General features: G+C 36.1%; 2 protein-coding genes across 3 annotated transcripts; both read left to right on the top strand.

Annotated features, from left to right (window-relative positions):
- The first annotated feature begins 7,698 nt into the window (after window positions 1-7,698).
- LOC145908392 (charged multivesicular body protein 5-like) lies at window positions 7,699-11,219 on the top strand. Its single transcript, XM_082995667.1, has 6 exons — window positions 7,699-7,855; window positions 8,899-9,050; window positions 9,318-9,483; window positions 9,675-9,783; window positions 10,270-10,382; window positions 10,640-11,219. Exons 1-6 carry the CDS (start codon window positions 7,787-7,789, stop codon window positions 10,685-10,687), a joined length of 657 nt encoding a protein of 218 aa, XP_082851793.1. The 5' UTR covers window positions 7,699-7,786; the 3' UTR covers window positions 10,688-11,219.
- Window positions 11,220-12,894: 1,675 nt separating this feature from the next.
- LOC145909236 (uncharacterized) lies at window positions 12,895-21,731 on the top strand. 2 transcript variants are annotated; one of them, XM_082996568.1, is made up of 13 exons: window positions 12,895-13,159; window positions 13,406-13,510; window positions 13,667-13,750; window positions 14,259-14,422; window positions 15,516-15,611; window positions 15,945-16,071; window positions 17,825-17,899; window positions 18,111-18,302; window positions 18,929-19,030; window positions 19,223-19,369; window positions 19,610-19,675; window positions 20,270-20,408; window positions 20,716-20,855. In XM_082996568.1, the coding sequence occupies exons 1-12, from the start codon at window positions 13,019-13,021 to the stop codon at window positions 20,381-20,383; spliced, it is 1,413 nt and encodes a 470-aa protein (XP_082852694.1). In that variant the 5' UTR covers window positions 12,895-13,018; the 3' UTR covers window positions 20,384-20,408; window positions 20,716-20,855. The 2 variants fall into 2 exon arrangements, with proteins under 2 accessions (XP_082852694.1, XP_082852693.1); XM_082996567.1 differs by lacking the exon at window positions 20,270-20,408 and having other exon boundaries at window positions 20,716-21,731.
- Window positions 21,732-21,976: the final 245 nt, after the last annotated feature.

Here is a 21,976-nt window from a genome sequence, read left to right as displayed (position 1 = left end):
ATATGTGCCTAGATTTCAAAATTTATGAGTTACCGTAAATGTTTCCGTTGTAGATTGTGCCTTATCATGATATTGAAACTCAGGGTTCGTCCAATTAACCCTTTAACGCTGTTTTAAGTAATCAGATGTAAGTCGGCCATTGAGATGACAGGCTGATTCCATTTGGTAAAACGTTTCATCCAATATTTATTAGATATTGTAATACCATCAATCAAACTTGCTGATAATAAAGATTTACGATGCAGTCTGGTCGAAGAAACGAACACAACTGTTATACATAGACCTTGTGATGACTGCATATCTGTGAATTGCAGAATGGCTGTCGGTCACTCGGCTGTTTTAAACAGCACAAACCCCGTTGTTACGTCATATGTGAGCAATTCTCGAATGTCTAAAGGTTCATTGTCAACGCCCATAAACCTGTCCAAAACATAGAGTGTGCTTACACCTTTGTAAAGTAGTTTCTAATACCGTGCAACTGACAACGAAACCGTCTCAGCATGGGTTTGCCTATTGGTCGTACTACTTCTCGGGAATGTCAATTTTCTAACGCGCTGAATTAGAAGGCGTTGCGGTCAAGGTGATGTGTTTTAGAAGCAGCCAACATGAAGAATATTACAGGTAGTCACGTTGCTTGAAGGGACATAGTTCGGAAATGAAGTGAAAGTGAGTCGAGTCCAAGATAGCTCAAAGTTAGTTGTAGTTGGTAGCATTGCAAGAGTGTTCAAGAGTTACAACAGATATCTCGTTTTTGTGCTGACAAGGAAGTGCAATGAAGGATGTGTTTTAACATAAGTTAAGATTAAGCATTTTGAGAATTATAATTAAGCAATTAAAAAACTTTTTTAAACGTATAGAGTTTCGCAGTTTGAATTGTTCGAAATCTAAACATATTTTTTCTATTAAAAAACAGGTTCGTTTGATCTTAGGAATATGAATCATCAATTACTGCCAATACTTTTTCTTTTGGGATTTGGGTTCGTTGCAGAAGGTAAGGAAACATTTAGACAACACCGCATGTAATAATTACCTCAAGATTTAATCATTAGACTGTTGTTGTATTGGTTTGATTGTTGTTAAAAATCAAAAGTCGTTTTGTAATACGTTGTTTATTTTGTCTGGTAAGCCATTGGCTGCTCACATCATCTTAGTTACACTGAACTTTCATCGAGCATTTACGCCATATTTGGCACAGGAACGACCAAAGTCACACCCCTAATTTCTACGTTTTTTCTTTAGAATGTACAGCCCGATTCAACTACGTCGTATCGGGTACGATTCGTGCAGCTTGGGAGAGGGAACGATTTAAAAACGCCTTTACATCGGATGAGGTGGTCGTTGAAGAAACGGAAGAAGAAACTGAAATGAACGACCCTCTCATTCGAGGACCCTGTTTTACGAAATGCTCCATTAATGTAGAAGACAGACGAAGGTACGAATACTATTCCAAATCTTCTTGTGCAAGTCATGTAATACACCCAAAACGTTGTTTTATGCTTTATATGTACAGTTTCAGGAAGGTACAAAAATAGTTTGGCATTGCAATTCTTGTGCATGAGCCATTGAGCGTAAAAAAATTCATCACTGATTCTGAACAAAGGCAATCGTTTTGCAAACACTTTAACGATATGGTTTCAAGCAAAACGGGCAGAGTTGTGTGTAGAATGTGCTGATTTACCATAACAACCACCTTATGATGCAGATGTGATTACACTGGAAGCAGCAAAACGAAATGTTTGCGAAAAAACTGTTGCTGGGATGACGACGAAGCTGTGGACGCCGACAAGAGGTGTTACAGAAAAGAAAGTGAGTATTTATAGAAATTTGTGAAAGATTGTGACATTGAGAGGGTAACTTGTGTAGTGCTTTACCGTAAAAACAGACACAGCCTTAAATTGAATGTGGGCAACGAAATACATGGGCCTGATTTGCTGTCTTGCGTAGCCATATGACGCGCAAAATTCTGTTTAAGTGCGTACATCTTGTGTCCTATTAGTAAGTTTACGTGTAAAGTGTCGTAAAGTTTTAAAGTGAAATATTACATTATGCATTTTAAATTCACAAAAAATACGACCTACAAAGTTAAACATGCGACCTAATAACGTTTTGCTACTTATCAAATACACGATGATCACTTTTCCTACAATTAAAATCGTTCTTGTTGCAGTCGGTATTTGCCCGAACCCACAGTGCGCCACCATCCCAGTGACGAACCGGATCACGTGTTTGGTCGCCCCAACCAATCCGATTGTGACACACAGCAAAGAGGCGTGCATAAGAGCACAATGCTGTTGGGATGAACACAGAGGATGTTACGATATGAGTAAGACGTTTTTTACTTATCTGTTTGTTTATTGTTTAAACAAGACCCATGCTTTGAGGCAAAAAATCCGCTATAAGTGTTCGTGGAATAAAATCTTTGTCATATTTAAAATATCCTTTCAAAAGCTGGTTTGCATTAAATCGTTTAAACCGGATCCTGCATGATGTTTTCTCAAAACTATCTCAATAATTTTTTATTTCGCCACAGACGCAACAGTTGCTTCGTTCTTGTCATCACTGACGTCAACAACCGCGAATGTGACGCCCGAAATCACCAGCACCGTTGCTATGACGACTACCGCTCCGATCCCCTCTAGCGCTACCTCCCGAGCAGTAGTAACTGAGGCCCAAGATTCCGTCTCCACCTCGTCGGAAATTGAAACAGTTACAAGTAGCGTCGGGAACGTCGAAACAGTCGCAGCTACAACTTCATCCGCAGACCTTTCAAGCACTGAAGTTCCAGCAGTTCAGTTTATCTCCACAGTTGGGGCCACATTTGTCTCAACCACGCGACCTGAGACTTCGTCGCCTGCGAGTTCTGCCTCCACCTTTGAACCGACAACGACTCTGGCCGTCCAGCCAACAACTGAAGTAATCTTATCAAGTAGTGAGACTGTTGATACATCGGAAGAAGCAATGACGTCAGTGGTCACCACGTCATCACTTACCACAGAGAGTTCAACTGAGTTTAAATCAATGTCCAACGTTGTAAGCACGACCACCGCTCCCATAACCAGCGCGAACCCTCCGTCTACGTCCCCGTCTTCAACGCTCCAACATCGCGCAACTGTTTCTACCCTCTTCCCCGACATAACTTCGTACAAATTTCACCAGTTTGTTCCCCATCGTGGCTCGCCAAGTCCGACACACAACTCGGTTTTATTCCAACGTCAAACCACGTTTTCGTCACCAAGCAACGCAGGAATCACTACCGCACCGCTTCCTACATCCAGATACAATTCTGGCGAAAGATACACAATAAATTCAAGCAACAAGCTGCCTTCCTTTGCTCAAGACAAAATTCCTCTTCCATCTGGTCCGCACGCGACGATTATTCCGGGCAGCCCAAAGATCGAGGAAGTGGATGGAAACTCTTCTGTAAAATCAAGTTCCTCTGGGAACCCGGAAGCCGGAAGTTGGTGGGAATCCGAGAATTCGCAACCCGCAGCCAATATGCCATCTCCTGTTATGCCTGGACCTTCGACTGAAAATATTGTCATTTCCAGCGATTTGGTTCCAACATTCGGGTAAGACTGGCAATTTTGATTGTGCCCATGTCAGTGATTGTACAAATATTTGACGTAATTGACCTTTTTGTCACCTTAAAGTGAAAATTGTTATTGCTTGGGAAAAGGTGGTTTAGCTTGTTCGTACAGGACACTAACTCTTACCATTATCCCGCCAGTATTTGGTGTAAAAGTAACACTTGTTGTTTTCAGACAACCAGACATCGCATCTTACCAGCCCGTTCCCCCTGTATCTGACAACGATAATTCGGACAACTATGATGTGAGTGTGTGAACATTGTATAGTATTACGTCGCCGAGGTTTAATTTATACTAACGCTTGCTGACATTGATGCAAGTTTGAAGCTCTAAGTTGTCCGTTTAACCAGCAACCATTTTACTGTTAAGTATGTTTTAAATGGCATTTTATTGACAGGTTTATCAGCAAAACAATCCTGCATCTCAAAATATTTTGAACCGTAATGTCGTACTCTGCTGGTTCGGATCTGCCAAACTGTGCAAGCTCTCACTCTTACAAAGTATGTCCACCGCTACGACCAATCAGCAGCCGAATATGGTAACCATGGCGCGCAATCAACCAATCACAAGCAATCAAATTGTTCCTGTAACAACCAACGTGCTAAAGAAAACCACACAATCCAAACCAGTAAGTATTTTTCTCATCAGTTCAATAAAATAAAGTTCAGTCACCTAACAGTATGAGTCTTTCCTCTCATTCTGCTTGGGTCGTGTCAAATGCAATTGCCTATTTGTGACATCACAAAAGAACTTACCCCTTACATCGTTCAGGCCGATGACGTAGCCACGGAGCTGGATATTATGACGAAACTCTGTCAAATTGTTAATGAAGCTGGACTTGATCTACCTGCATGGAAAGTTTCCTGCAACGCGATGAAAGCGGTGAGTTACCGCAGCATGTTAATAACAGGAAAACCCACGATATTGAGTGATAAATAATTTTATTCATAATAAGCACATTTAAAACCACACACCCATATGTTTTGCTTTACAATCTTGTCTATTTAAGATAAACAACTTCCTGTTTATCTTTGTTTTCGCTACGCTGGCACAGTTTTTGTGTAATTATCTTGAATAGACATTGGGCGATAGCATTGTTTACGTAGCCGGGATATATTTACATATACTGCCGTAAGTTGGTTGGTTGTGTTCAAATCTTCCTCCACCCGTAGGTGAAAGAAACCACCAAGAAACCACTGCCATCTGTGGACGAAATTGAACGTGGAATCATTTCTGCCAAAATTCCAGGATCTGTTTTGCCAAGTAAGTGATGAGTTTAACTTTAAGAAACTCAATCTTAATGGCTAATTGCGTTTTTCTTTATGATATAGCTCAGAGCCAGCAGACAGGCGCTAATGCACGTAAACTGGTGGACTTTATTCAGCTTGCAACAAACCAAGGTACAAGAACAGTGTTAAAAACATTTTTTTTCTGTTTTTTCGGAAGACTTTTATTCAATCGCAAATCCAATTGTTAATGTACGTTTTCTCAAAACGATTCTGATCGAATTCCAGATAATACGTGCGGGTTCCAGCGAATGTTTCAAACGACAATAAAATATTCAGTACCTTGTTATTCGTCTCTTTACAAGAAAATCGAATCCGAAGAAGAATGTTTGAGCCACGGATGTTGCTGGACGCCAACGTTTGAAACAGGTAAGTTAGCAATGATGCAGATTGTGCTCATAGATTATTACGGGTTTTAGTGGAACATGTCGGTTGAACTGCCTTTTATATTGCTCATTAATGCTGTAATAAGTCCAAGTACCTATGTTGTTATACAAGATTTTAGTTGATATCTGTTTCGCCTATATGTTTGTAAGTTTCATCAGTAATTTAATACAATCTATCATAAATAAGCGATCCTGGTGATGTTTGCAAGCGTAGCCGGAATATATTTATAAATTAAAAAGGTTGAGAACAAACGACTTGCGGTTTAACATAGAAGCTGTTGAAAATATCTGCTGCTAAGTTTTCGTTGCTCATTACAGCTGCCGGAGGATGTTGATAATCTAAACTCACAGCTTCTCGTTGCTGGTTATTATTTATTTTATTCTTGATATTTTGCCCGACTGGTGACAAAGTTTTCGCATCCACTTGATTGTAACATTTTTTTTGCAAATTTTCGGTTCAGTGGTGATGGATCGTCTTAACGTCCAGCAAAACTCCATAAGTTCCTGGTTAATTGCTCAATCCCTCGGTGACTCATCAAGCGGGCATGTCCACTGCATCAGACCGCTGAATGGTTTAAGAGTAGTAGCATGTAAGTACCAACATTTCTAATGATTGTTAATGAAGTACAAGAAGTTGTAAAATTCAACGACCGAAAAATATCAAGCCCTGCATGATACAGCACACAAAGCGGCCTTTGGTTTTGGGATTTCCCCTTGGGCTTTGCAATGACAAAATTGATTTTTCTAAGTTTTCCTTTATATGTGAACGATATATGAAGGTACATTTTGTTTACTATCATGCTCTTTATCGTTGGCAGTATATGCTGCTTCTCTTTATAATGAACAACAAGCACTCTTTCAAACACAAAGTCCTGTGAAGATTACCACGTCACAAGAAGAAACCAACCGGTTCCAAACTCAGGTAAAAGATTTTATTGTTACGTAAATACTTGATGACGTTTGCTTAATTGTTGTAGCAAGACACAATTATTTAAATTGCTTTTAACTCTATACGAAGTTGCACACAGCACTGGGCTGTACCTGTACGCAGTTAAAAACAAAATTACCAATTTTGTTGGCCAAACGAAGTACTGTTTAATATCGTCTAAACCTGCGTAATTTATTGCGAAGAGTGGTGGTGTTGGATGTGGTTATTCCCCTGATGGAGCAAGTGTATCTTGTGGAGATCACGTCAATAATATGGCCGATTGTTTGGCAATGGCGTGTTGCTGGCTTGCACAGAGCTATGGTGGATACTCGAAATGCTACCTGCCCAGTAAGTATATCGTTGATAACGCGTAGATTTAGTAACACACGGTTACAAATATGATTAAAATATGCTGACGTTGTTTTTGTTGTAATGGAAACCACGTGGTTATCTCAGTACGTATAATTTCGTGTTATTTTTTTCAATTTTTCATTCATTTATTTATTTTCCGCAGGGGATATTTCGCGGTAGCTGGAATAATTGACTTTTTGAATGGGAAATCATGGACAAGCGTTTATTTTTATTTTTCCGTCATTATAGTTTCTATATTATTGTGCGTCGTTTTGTGTAACTTGCAACGTGCCTTACTGTTCGTACCATACATTTACTGCTTTGCCATGCCATGCAATAAACTACATTGCCAATTACTTGTACTGTGGTTTCTGTTTGCATTAAAATAGCAATATTCGATGGAATAAAATAAGGCAACACTCATTCTCAAGATTCCACCGATGAATGTGATTTCCACGTCATAAGTTCCGAATAAGTTAGGAAAGGCGTAAAGGGAGCTTCCGGTTGGACATAATTTGATGTTAGAATCGTGCTTTGTGACGACCAGTTGGCCTTGACCATGCAGCGTCACCACGTGATTCGAATCAGTTTTCACAGAGTGAGCGAAAAATGTCAATTATTTTGATGCCTGTTTTTATGCGCTGAATTGTTCTTAGAATTTGTGTTCAAAGCGGGTTTCACAGGGACAAAACAACCATCATTTAATGATCCACACTTATTACAACTATTTGTGCTTGCTGCGCTAGTATTGGGTGTTTGTCCACAAGCATTCACACTCATATTCGTCATGTGCCCCGCATGACGTCACGTGGGTACATGATCTACTATCACGTGAGCGTGATCTCACGCTACAATGATTACTGTTTACCTTTTATTCTGTGAACGACAAAGCGTGAATGAAAGTTTGGTATTCCTGAATATTTAGTGGAAGGTTCGTGTTAAAGTGGCCGATTTTATACTGTATTTATTGATGATCCTGCTTTGTTGTGGTTAAATTATAAAAATGAATTTTGCGAAATTGTGGTACGATTACATTATGTAATGAAGAAGGAAGCTGTTGTTGTATGTGTAATTGTTGGTTCATTTTATACCTAACATAGGTCGACCAGGTGGTCTTCGTAAGTATTGAGTGAATAAAGACCATATATGACTGTAATTCAGAATATATTATATGTTTTCAGAAGGTGTACTTAGCATTAAATACAAATTAAGTGTCTTTATTATAAAAAGTTACAATAAACAAATAAAATGGATAGAATTTTTGGAAGATCGAAGGGTAAACAGCCTGCACCCAATCTCACTGATTGTATTTCCAATGTAAGTATGAACCTTTTGGATGTAAAATGCTTTGTTATGTAAATGTATAAAAATGACAGTAATGCGGGTAACACCTTCTTGTATTTAGAACAAAGTGATACTTGTAGTCCAAGCACATTTATTGCCAATAATTCTGTTTGTTTGGTTTTTGTTTTAACAAACAATGCACAATTCTGAGTATAAAGAGACTGGCCCATATTGTTATTAACACTGTTATGCTCCTTATAATTAGGGATGCACCGAAAGTTCGGTTTGCCGAATTTATTCGGCCGAAACCAAGGTTTTTATAATTATTCGGTTTCGGCCGAATATTTTTGCAAAATTTGGCCGAAACCGAAACTTTTTTACTGCATGCAACACTGGTACGCAAAGTTTAGTATAGTTTAGAATCATAGTTCAAACTGTACTAGTGTGTTTTATTTGTTAATTGTCACCGAAATCAACTTTAAGCAGTTGGTACAGCATTCTTTAGGTGCCAATAAATAGTTGTATGATAGGATCAGATGCATTCCAGCACATGTTTTGTTTAAATTTATTGCGATTTTAAAGAGATGGATGACAAATTAGTTTCAGTTTATTCGGCGGAATTTATTCGGCAACTTTTGCCGAATATTCGGTTTCGGCCGAATAAAAAAAATGCTGTTTCGGTGCATCACTACTTATAATGATGGAGCTACACCAATCGTGCAGTCAAACTGATGATGACATAAGTTTTTGTCGAAACGTCTTATTTTAACATGACAGTGTTAATAACAATATGGGCCAGTCTCTTTATACTCAGAATTATGAGAAAACCCGAGAGTTGTGTTCCTAAACTATGCACAATTATCGCATTGGAAAATATTGTTTATAATAACTGTGTATTTATGTTAAATCAAATGATTTTGCACAAAAAACTTGTACTCACATGTCCGCCGTATGATCTTACGACAGACTGCACCGGATGTTAGCTGGCCAACTGGTCATTTTGTTTAGCAATTAGTGGAGTTTCAACAATGTAATGTTTGGTACAAAATACGATCAAACTACTGTTACATTTGTAGATTGACGATCGCACAGATTCTGTTGACAAAAAGATTGCAAAACTTGATGCAGATTTACTCAAGTATAAAAATCAGATGAAGAAAATGAGAAATGGGCCACAGAAAAATGCAGTTAAACAAAAAGCTCTGATGATTCTGAAACAAAAGAAAAAGTAAGTTCATATTTAATTATAGTTTCAATGAACACAAATCAAAAGGATACAATGCAAACACTAAATAATTAATTAACTATTTAGTGTATTGTATAACCTGAAAGAAATTCTTGTCTAAATGACCACAAATTTTGCCCTTGGGCACAGTTACTTTTGATTGCTGGTTGTGTGAAAGGATAAGATATATGCTAATTTCAATTCATTTCACTTTGTCCTCCATCATCAAAATGCTAAATACAAAAGTCTTTTTGTGATGTAAAACATCAGGTATGAGCAACAACGTGGCAACATGATGCAGCAAAGTTTTAACATGGAGCAGACAAATTATGCCATACAGACCATGAAAGATACACAAACTACTGTGTCCGCCATGAAGACTGGATTGAAACAAATGAAAAAAGAAACTAAAAAGATTGATTTGGGCAAAATTGAGGTAAGGTTTTAAAAAAATGAAATATTTGTTCTCATGATAATATTACCAGAATATCCAAATTGTTGTTGATGTTGTTGTTGTTTTTTCAATTAACTGCTGATGTTCTTCCCAGAAACAAATGTTAATGTTCTTCGTGCTGATAGCAACAGTGAAAATTAGGTCAAATATAAATGCTCTCTGTGTTCATTTAGGATCTTCAAGATGATATGGAAGATATGCTGGAGGATGCGGATGAAATCCAGGAAACTCTTGGGAGGAGTTATGGAATGCCGGATATTGATGAAGCAGATCTTGATGCAGGTATTTAACACATTGGAAGTTGTTGCATGTGTTGATCATTAATATTCTTATTTTTTGTGTGTTGTACTTTGTTTTCAAGTAGGCTGAATGAAATACTCTGTCTAGTTGTTATAGGAATGCTTGTAAAATCATACAAAGGCACTTGAAAAAATTTGTTTGCAGCAAATGTTAAGTAAGGGCAGATAAAAAGTAAAACTATATAAACAAACAACTATAACACACAAAACTTAAAAATCAAATTAATTGCTACTGATGCTGCCAGGCATATTTATTGCTGAATACTGCCCTTCTGGCAAACTTTATTACATTGATTTTTTCAACGTTTTGGCTGTTACGCAACATCTTAAAAATCAACTTACAGCATATCAACTGCACAAGTTGTTTGTTTTATTTGAACTAATAGATATATAATTAATTGTTATAGGCTGCACACAATCATGAAATTGAAATCTTGCGTGTTTTACCAGATTGTTGTTTTAAATTTAGAACTTGATGCACTTGGTGATGATCTGTTTGAAGACGAATTCCTTGATGACGCTGTTTCTGCACCAAATGCACCTTCCACTGAGATCGGTGGGGAATCAGTCCCAGCAAATGCTGTAAGTTTCGTGAATATCTCTTTTACTGAGCTTCTCTAGTGTAGTATGAAAATATACACAATTAAAAACACAAAATCGTTTTGTTTATTAAAATTCACTATTTAAGAGGTTGTGTCTTAGTGTTCAGGAATTTTTCAACATAATGAATATTAGCCGCAAATTCCTATTTTGTAACCAGTAACAAACAAAAAGACGAAAGGTGACACACACATGATTGCAGGTGATCAATGTAACCTGTTTTATTGTGTATTTTTTAGGAGGGAGTCGCGGTGGATGAATTTGGTCTGCCACAACTACCAGCATGATAAATTCAAGTAATGAACTGTCAAAATATGCCAGAAAACACTGCTGAATGCCGACAACATACTTGCACTTTTAGGATCTGGATCACCTGAAATATCCAATGAGCGTATCACAGTTGTTTTTTACAGTCGAAAGTAACAACTATGATTTATGTGGTCAACATACTATTAGCTTTGCATTTTCATGTAATTGAATATCCATGTTTTGACCATACTGCTGCTGTTACATCAACAAAACACTTTTGATGTTCAACAGAATTAGGTTTATAATCAACAGTGCTTTAAAGCAAGACGTTTTGGCATTCTGGTACCAACAACAATTAACCCTGTTTATTCATTGTATTTGCCTTATAGCCGTTATCTTTTTGAAGTCTTTCATATTCTGTTTCAGGGCACATGTTGGTAATGAGCATGTGATTTGGAAAATTTACTGAAACCAAATTTAAAGTTTATACGGATGTCGGAGCTCATTTAGAAATGTTGAAATTTTGTGTAATGCTTTTTGTTTTGTGTATTACAATGTAAAGTACTTGTAGTTTTGTTTGTGCGTCAGAAAACGGCATTTTTTTGTAGAAAAGAAACAAACTATCAGTGAAAAACCAGTAAAATTGTGTGAGTATGGTACCGAAAGAAATATTCTACATCATACAATATTAATTAACATTTTCTGCAATAAGTGGACCACACAGTTTTTGGTGAGTTATATTGAGCAATAAAGTAACACACATTCGGGAGTTAAGTAAACTTGATAAAAAAACAATACAAACAAAATTTGAATGTTGAGAAAATTTATCCAATACATTTCAAAAAAAGCACCCAAAAATATCAAGCTATGTTACGCATGTAAATGCGGTTTGTTTCCGTTTCTGGTTTGATCACAAACAATTTCTAAAAAGTCTTTGTTCGTCTGCACGTGGCGGAGGCTAACGGCCGGTATGATTTCTGTGTAAGCTAGTTTGTTATTGTTTTGCTGATCAGCTGACAGTTGCGGACAGACGGATGGCGAAGGCGTTTCGGAGAAAAAATGTCTGTCTCTCTGCAAGACGGACAAAGAAACGCCCTTGCCCTATAGCACGTGGTGGTTAAGAATATCTACAAACCACCTTAGATAGATTTGCTAAATTTTTGTCGTGTGGTTTTTGTGAAACTGATAATAATAGTTGCCGATATCGGAAGGCGATATTTTGTTTTCGATCGAGAAAAAGTTTTTAATTTTTACAAACTATAGTTACCCATTTGGTGGAAAATTAATATTAACGAGTTGTTTGACTTTTCTGATCGTTTAGTTTAAGGTAATTTTAATTATCCAACTGACTATTGAATGTAAATTCATAAATTACTTGGAATCATATATAAGGTAGGCCTATGTTTTCTTAAAGGCAATTTTTTTTTATATGACAAATAGGTAGTTATTCTTGACTTGTTGGCAGTCATGAAATACTCGTGCTTGCTGTATTAATTTTTCTCACCCTAAAATGCAAAATATTTTTTTGTACTGTAAAATTTGTAGAAACAAAAAAAATTATTAAGTTCTAACCTGTCTATACAGTAAGATAAAAAATATGATCCATAAATGAACAATTACAATGCTGCCATTCAGTATTTTGTCCCAGTGTAGGTTGCAAATACCATCCATGGAAAAAAGCAGTATTATTAATTGCACTTCACACTTGTTTTAGGAAATTTGTTTTTGTTTTGTTGATTTACATGTGTCAACAAAGATCATTCTTTATAAGGTCCAATCATTCGCCTGTAATTCTTGAAACCAACCAAACCTGTTTTAGGAAAAATATTGTCTGGTCCGTGATGAATGTGTAGGGATAGAAAGTACTACAATCACATTGACGAATATTTTCCTTGTCATGGTTGGCATGACACTGCAACAATGAATGCAATAGTAGCAACACATTCCGTCAAAGAGAATTACCACTGTTAATGGTGAAGCAAAATATTATTCTTAAATAAAGTGTTTTGTCCCAAACCGTTTGCATTGGTATTTGTTTTTTTAACAGAGTTGTAATTTTGATTTTGATGGGTTTTGCTTTGGCCAGCCTGCAACTCCATGACAGGGACCTGACTCAATAACCTCTACAGTTTTACCAGTGTCCATGCTATATTTTGACATTTGCTAGTCTTTTGCAGAAAATAAAAATCATTTCATTTGTTTTTCTGAAATAATTGTTTCTAATGTATTTTTTGATCATAGCAATCTTCACTTGTTTCATGCTTATGCCTTACTAACAAATAGACTGTAAACTTGTAGACCTTATGTAACTTGTGCGATATTGAATGTTGTGCTTGATGCTACTGATGATGGAACTAGCAACAGAGTAAATGTTTGAACCACTAAAGAAAAGGAAACGTAAAATAGAGCCTTGTGATAACGTACCAGTGGAAAAAAATAACGGCAGTTCCTGCAACTATTCAAGCTCCTCATCGATCATGAATAGTGGCAACTTCAAGCAAAAAATTGAGGCAAGCAACTTGTTTTTCAGTTTAAATAGCAGCACTTGTATAGATTGTCATGTGTCAAATTATAGTACATACGTTGCTTTGTTATAATATCAAGTTGAACCTGTTGTATCATATGATACGTTTACATATTTACATTGTTTTAATTATTGTTCCTAGAGGCTACATTGTTACTGTATAACTTTATTATGACATATATTTATCAAATGATCTTTGCACAAAATTGATTATTTAATAAAATGTTTGAAGGCATTTCTTGAACCAGAGGCCAACATTAATCAAAAACTCCCAAAAGAACTTCTGCTTCGAATCTTTTCCTATCTTGATATTGTGACTCTTTGTAGATGTGCTCAGGTAACAATAAATAACATCTGACAAGAAATTTTGTTAATAAAATCATGCACCAGCCACAGTAACATAGCTCTATGTGGTCGGTAACAACTAGAAGGTTTCCTTATCACAACATAAATTATTTCCTTCTTTCCATGCTACTGTTTGTCTTGTTGAAAGGTTTCAAAACACTGGAACTGCTTGGCTTTGGATGGAAGCAACTGGCAAAGTGTGGATTTGTTCAAGTTTCAATGTGTTGTTGAGGTATGGAATGTTCACACAATAGCTCACCATTTTTTTATATGAAATTTGAATAATGATATTAAGTCTTACTTCCATACTTCCAATATCATGTAATGCAGGACAGCGATGTGAAAATGTGTTGAGACCCTTGAAATGTCTGAAAGTGACATGTCAATCTTACTTGGGATAATAACCCTTTTGTCACAAGCCCTGTTTGATTAGCATACAAACCATGGTCATATACTCTGGGTTTACATTTATTGCAATGGTTGTAAAATCTTTGTACATTGTAATGCTGGTATTTATTATATGGACAAATTTAATTCAGACACGTAAATTTTTGTTAATTCAGACACATAAATATTTATTATGTTTTAATAGGCCTTGTTGGGAAATTACAAAAATACTTACACAAATTTTCATAGTTTAATATATTTAGTAAATATTTCCTGCTGTAAATGTCTTGAACATGTAGCACCTGTTTTATAGTAGGCAAAAAAACTTGCTTAAATGACCAATGTGTTTACAGGGAAGAGTGGTTGAGAATTTGTCCAAGCGATGTGGTGGATTTTTAAAGCAGTTGTCTCTTCGAAGTTGTGAGAATGTAGAGGACAAAACATTGAGGGTCTTTTCACAAAACTGTCAGAATCTTGCCCAGTTGAATCTGTTCAAATGCAAGAAAATAACTGATCAGTAAGTGGTCTTATTAATACATGCTTTATACATGAGAAATTATGGTTGATGATACAGCTGAAACTTTTCACAACTGTTATTAATACTTTCAATTATTAATAAGGTGAAAATAAAATAATCCACACAAAAAATTTCAGTTCATTTGTTACTTTTATCAAAACACATTAATATAGCTTGTTACCTATCAAAGCTAATTGACACAAACTTGGCACAAAGCATTGTTAAGTGAAGTTTAATAAGAGAATTGTTTGTTTGCTTATTGTTCTATTATAGGCAGTAAAATTCATGACTAGCTCTTTACTGTAACTGATCTAACCACGAGTTCGTGACTTTGTTTACACAAGTTCAAGATATTGTGTGGTTTCGGTAATGCCAATGGAATTCACATAATTACTATTTGTTGGTATAAGTGTAGTTTTAAAAGACACACATTTCAATTTGTGGTTTCCTGTTATTTCGCATAAAGCAACCCTGCGTCATTCCTACTGCTGGCCTTAAATGAGAAGGTCACATTCTTGCAGGGTCCAAGGACTGAAACATCGATATAACTCACTACTTACTTTTGCATTGTTGCTGATTGTAACATACACTTTGAGAATTTATAGAAATAAGGTGATAAGACATTTCTTAGTATTGAGGTAATGTACTTAATATGACTTGACTATGGTATGTGAAAATGTCTTTTTTTGGGCACTACAAAATTAACCACTTCTCCTGTCTTGAGCATTGGGTTAAATGATATTGTGTAACATAAGTATGTTGCGGTTAGTACTTGAGAAGTTCTAATAGTTTCATTTTTAAACACAATGCTGCCATTGTGAAAGTAGGGTGTGTGTATTTACCAGCACTGATGTCATGTCATTCCTTGATCTTTGAAGCATAACATTCTAAAATCCCCAAGAAAAGTTTATATAATCCCTTTTGTTATAGGCTTTAATGTAATTGTCAGTCATATTTTTCCCTGCATGGGACAACAAATGCGTTCATAAAAGAGATTATCCTGCTTTAAACCAAGACTTACGTAGCCTCCACCACTAATTACATATATACCTAAAACACGCTGTTGTTAATTCTCTAATATTCTCTCATACAGAACCCTTGTCAGTCTTGGAAAGAACTGTCAACTTCTGCGACATCTTGACATATATTCATGTCCACTAATAACAGATCAAGGCTTGAAACAACTTAGGTTTGTTGCCCAACATAAGTTTGCATTATTTAAGGTTCAGATAACTTACCTGTATATACTTACTGTACAAACTGAATTCAGTTTTGTTGTTTTTGACCAGTTTTCTTTTATTAAATAATCTGTTGACAGAACCTGTGATTATCTTTTAAAATCTACCTATTTGACCTTTTGACCCAACATATTAATTGCTCTACTCATGTTGATGTGAAACTAATTTCAGTTAAAAATAGAATTCTTGTTATATCTGTGTTATATTTTTCAACCAACAACATCAGACCAGGTTCATTTTTGTTTTTGCACTGATTAAGTTCAGCACTGTTGCTTGCATTGCAGTGAAGGATGTCCCCAGTTGGGCCACCTGGACATATCTTGGTGTGATAAAATCTCTGATCGTGGAATTAAAAACATCGCCACTGGGTGTCCAAAACTTAAACACTTATATGCAAAGGGGGTCAACAAAGTGAGTACAGCAATATTTTTGTCCCCCTACTGCAGTGATTCCCAACCTTTTTGTGGTTGCGGACCACTTGGAGATAAAACAATTTCGACGCGTACCACCTAGTTGAGTGTTACAAAGTAACCTGGGGGATGGAGTAACAAACATTTAAACAGTTTGAGATCACTTCCGACTTTTTAAATTCGAACTATATACGCAAACTACGAAAAGGTGTTCGCGTACCACCTTTATTGCAGTCGGATACCACCGGTTGGGAATCACTGTCCTACTGTGTTGTGTGAAAAGAAACGAATTGTTTTCTAAAGTTAGTAACTGTTAGTAACTAACTTGAGTTAGTAACTGTTAGTAACTAACTTGAGTTAGTAACTGTTAGTAACTAACTTGAGTTAGTAACTGTTAGTAACTAACTTGAGTTAGTAACTGTTAGTAACTAACTTGAGTTAGTAACAGCGCACTGTTTACTTAAATGCTGCCATACAAAGCATTTTTGTGCTAATTCAGCTTAATTCAAAACTTCCATTAATAATTATTATTTACATCAATTTCTATTAATATTTTATGTGAATGTTAGAGAAAATCATTGCATCTTAGCCTGGGTTTCTCTTTTGTGTGTCTTGAAATGGACTCTAGACGTCCCACATAAGTTTCATTAATTATAAGTTTCTACATGTTTTGCGAAAAGTCGTGATTTTTACAATAAAAATGCAAGCAGCTGTGTGTAACCATTGCAATTATTACTATTTGTTCCCGCAAAAAAGGCTCATGTTTTGTAATACATGCTGTTCCATATGTATGTGGGTAGCAACTGAGTTAAAAGTAACTTTTCCTGGTAGGTTATTTATTTATTTGTAGTTGACTTAAAAACCCCTGTACCACAAACGAATTCTGAAAATCTAAGAAGTATGCCTAAGACCCCTAAATGTCTAAAAACCAGCTGCCTTAACCCATAACTTTTACCTGATGTTGCTCCTTTAAAGCTCCTATGGATGCTTTATATTGTGAAAAGAAAGTGCATAACATTTTGTTACACAACTTTACAGCTGATGTTAAATCATTTATGATTGTTTAAGATCAATACTGATGAACAAATAAGGTATATAAACAATATTTGCACACAATTGTTGACACATGGTTTAACTTTACAAATCCCCAACACGTTAAAGTAAGCATCTTATGGTTGAAAATGGAAAGCAAGATCATGAGATATCACTTTGCTTGCGAATATGAATAATTAATCAGCCCAATTGACTTAGACCATCACTTTTAATGTTCAAAAAGATGGGTTTAAGGCCAGTTTATAAATTTTTTACATTTTTCCATTGGATATGATCTATAGCATTGCTAACTCACTGGCTTGTTTATCAAAAATTTTCTGTTTTTTGTTGCGTTTGGTTTTTAAAAATCAAAAAAATGTGTGTTCAATTGCACTTTTATGGTCCTAAATACAATCCTTATCTGTAAGATATTTTGGCACGGATATTTGAAGTATAATCATTACATGTTAGGTATTTAAATCACACATTTTGTTTGTTTACTGTGTTACTGTCTGTGAAGCATTTCTTATAGTGGGTAAACTGAGCTACATTCTTCTTATCCAAAGTAGCTGACACAACGACATTTTTCATCAGCTGTCACTAAACCACAGATTTTGACATGTCTTCATTAGTGGGACACCAAACAATTCAGTGACCCCCAATTAGCATTGAGTGGCATGAAATTAAGGGGGTATTGATTGTATTCTGTTTTGTTATTGCAGATCACCAGCAGCTGTCTGGAACACATTTCTCAAAATTGTCCCAGTCTCGTTGTGTTAAACCTTCAAAAATGTGGGGTGAGTTAATGACCTCTGTTACTTTAGTAAAAAAACTTTTCAGTTTCATATCTTGTGTAACTTAAAACCTAGCTTATGTTTAATGCTCTTGTTCCAAGTGAAACATACCATCTCTCTGTCATGTAAAAATTTATTTGAAAAAGTGTCCCATCAAATATGGGATAGAAAGTGTTGGTGTTTAATTTGTTTTGTTTCTTTTTCACATTTGCAGAATATCTCAGATGACGGAGTTGTTCGAATTGCAGAAAAATGTCATGACCTTGAAACGATATCGCTGTCCGAGTGTAACATCACAAATGATAACACACTTAAAGAATTGGCACAAAATTGCCCAAAACTGAAAACTATCGAAGTTGCCTCATGTGGAAATTTAACAGATGAAGGATTTGTCGCCCTCGCAAAAGTAAGAATATCTTGAAATGTTTCATTTGTTGTACAACTTAATTTCAAAAAATTCGGTCATTTTTATTTGCATGCAAAGTTACTATGCACATGAAAGATATAATGGCTTTCAAATAAGACAAGTTTACCAAAGTTTACCAAAATCATCCATAACTTTTGTATAAAACAACAAAACAAAAAGAACAAAGTAAAAATCATATCTTTTTACAAACTGCTCTGTGTAATTTTTTATTAGATCTTCAATATTTTGTGGCACCATATTAGTGCCTAAAGAGAAAAATCAATAGAATTTGACCTTTTATTTTATGTTACTTAAAACATGGCACACATGGACTAACAATGACCTTACACATCTCAGAAAGAATTTGCTTTTTTTATTACCTAAGTCTAATTTACATCGAACAAAGCAGGATTGCTCTATTTGACTGTTTTGTATTATACTTGTATAATTCGATGCTTCCATATTCCTTTCTATAAAATTTGCCGTAAGCAAGTACATGTTTTTTTTTTATGGAACTGCTCTGTGTTGTATTTACATTTTTTAACATTACTTAACTCTAAAATTTATCCGTCATTATTTTATTCTTTACTTCAACGTGTTAAATATGTGGTTGTTTCCGTGTTTAGAATTGTCCTCATTTGGAAAGACTTGACCTTGAGGAATGTGTCCAAGTTTCCGACAGAACACTTCGCTATCTATCTCTGCACTGCCTGAAACTTACTGAACTGGTAAGATGCCGTCAGTCACCTGAAGTTGGCAAGTTGTACATGTTAACAAAAAAATCAATCTTAAAAATTTAGAATAAAATAAGTTAGTTTTTTTGATTGTTTTATACACATGGTATAAATGTGTTACACCAATGTAAACTCTATTTTATTTAATCTATTTTCCATCAAACTTTAAGAACTTGCATTATGCAGACCTTGTCCCACTGTGAACTCATAACGGATGGAGGAATCCAAGATCTTGGATCTGGGTTGTGTGCAACTGACCACTTGGAGGTGCTAGAACTCGACAATTGTCCACTGATTTCCGATTTAAGCCTCGACCACCTTGTTGGTTGCCAGGTGTGAAATATTTCAAAACTACTCCTTGGTTTTCCCAAGGTTTTGTTTCTACTTCATGTCACGGGCATCCAAACTTTTTAATGGGGGAAAATTTGTTCCTTTTAACTCTAAAATTAGTGTGGGTGTTTTCTATTGTGTTTTGATGGGTCAATAATAAAGTACCATGAAAAGCTTTTACATGGCATTGCAAGTCATTTAAACCCAATAAGTTGATCTTGTGATTTAAATTTTCAATTTCAGAATCTTAGTCGTCTTGAACTTTACGACTGCCAGCTGATCACCAGGGCCGGGATCAATCGTTTAAAGGTGGGGGTCGTTTTGTTAAACACTACATTTGTTATTCAGCATCTTTGTTTGGAATTATACTTGTATAATTCCGTGCTTTTATATTTTGTGCTGTGAATATTGCCACATACAGGTACATATTTGTTTTGTTGATGGTGTTGCGTTTGTTAACATTCGTCCACTGTAAAACATATCCTCTATGAGTTTAAATGTCTTTTACCATTGGGTTGTTGATATGTTTGTGGTTAAAATATGTTTGTGGTAGAATTAAGCTATAAAATGAGTGTAAGGAAATGAGGGTTTTGATTAATTAACCAGGATAATTTGTCAGCACTCACAAGATAATTCCGCCCACGCACCAAAACCTGTGTGCAACAATTGCGTTTTACTAACAATCAATTTTTTATTTTCTTCTTTTCGGTGATGGTTGGCTGGCTTTCCATTCGACCGTGACGCATCCTCTGCATGGCTCAATAATTGAATCCCAATTCCCATCCTGCTATTCACCGAATCCACCCTTCCTGTTTGGTTTTGCGTGTTTCCCATCGGGGATTCCCTTAATGTGATCATTTCATTATCCTTTTTGAATCTTGATTATTTTTTGTTACGAATCAGGAGCACAATCCTAAACTCGTGATTCATGCTTATTTTGCCCCAGTCACGCCACAGCCATCTGTTGCACCACCCCCTCAACGTTTATGCCCTGATTGTCGTTGTACTATATTATGATGTGTTGCTGCAAGGCTGTAACTAGGTACAATTGGGTTTGCGGCGCTTGTTTTTTGACATTGTTTGTTTCTTTGTTGTGTTTTTACTTGCAAGGCATTGTATTTGCTGCAATTATGACTTACAAGGGGTTGTTCCTACTGTTCCATTGTAAAATTTTGTTTTATTTGGTAATTCACCGTAAAAACTTCCAGCTATATTACCAGAAGTAAGGACTTATTGACCTTTAACTTTCACTGCATTCGTTTTTTTATCCAGTAAGTATGTTAATTTTAAATAGCACATAATGTTCTATTTTAAGTGTGACGTAATACCTCTACTTTGTTACATCACAGAGCGCCTTGCCTGGGATTGAGATTCACGCTTACTTTGCGCACCAACCGGCGAATGCTTCCGCTCCAAACCGGTACAGACGCGGACGCAGACGATACTGCCGCTGTTGCACTATCTTGTGACCGTTGTTGGCGCTATGTGCACCCGCGCGTTGGCGCTACAGAGACAGTGAACATGCACTTGCAAAGAACGGCGTGAAAATATTGCGTTGTTGAGCATTTGTTTTCCACGATGGCACAGAATGTTGAAACATTCCTATTATTCCACAAAACAAGAGTATTGTTTGTTTTACTTCAGAAGGTATTGACAAAAACAAGTCAACCAAACCTTATTAATTCTGTTGTTGATATTTAAGGTTTGAAATGTTTTCAAACCTCGGTTTCCGATTTTTGATAAAATTCGTGATATTTCTTCTGTACCTTTCCAAGTACAAGCCGCATCAAAACCCTATGTTGCAACCCGTTATATTCGTTGAATCGTGTACCACTATATGTGTTTAGTACATAGGCAATATGTACACATATGCCTTCGCATGCGCAATGCTTTTGTATAAGCCTCTTATATCGCCCACGTGCGTTTGTTCCTCACAATTAGGTCCCACGTTAGAAAATTGTCCGCATTCAATTCATCACAGTGGACTTACCCTCGAAATTTAAGCATCCACTTTTTTCATATGTGATAAGAAGGAGAGTTATGATAAGGAGTACAGCATTGTAGGGTAGCGTGATGCATCATTTCAGAACATCTTCCGCTAATCATAATCACATGTTTTTGTAGCATTTTCCTGTGTTGTCTTTGCTTGGTTTCTGTTGCAGCTTTAAGCATTTACCATTTGCGTAGTTTTTCTTCTTCCCCACATTCTGTACAATAACCTTTGCACGCCTGTTTTCTCTCACGTGCCCTGCTGTAGAGGATTGTTTGTATCTCCCCTTTTCTTTTCTCGCATTCTCCCCCTCTCGTTTTTCTTTGCTTCGACACACGTTGTCTGTGAGTATTAAATACATTGATCCGTAAAGATTGTGTTTGTTTGCTATACCAGCACGTTTGCTAATACCGAAGGTAATTTTCACGTGCTGATATAATCTTTGTGGATTACAACGGATCTCAGCAATAAAAAACAATTTAAGCGTCCCCGAAAATTGGTAGTACGAAGGTTTCCGCCTTTCGCTTTATGCAACAACCCAAATATATTCAATATAATTTTTGGTACGTTTTGATCAGGGGTTTTGAAATTCCTTACGGCGGTTTCATGTCGTTCTAAGC

Source organism: Ascidia mentula, chromosome 7, assembly GCF_947561715.1.
Source record: "Ascidia mentula chromosome 7, kaAscMent1.1, whole genome shotgun sequence".
Lineage (NCBI taxonomy): Eukaryota > Metazoa > Chordata > Ascidiacea > Phlebobranchia > Ascidiidae > Ascidia > Ascidia mentula.
This window is presented reverse-complemented; position numbering and strand designations above follow the sequence as displayed.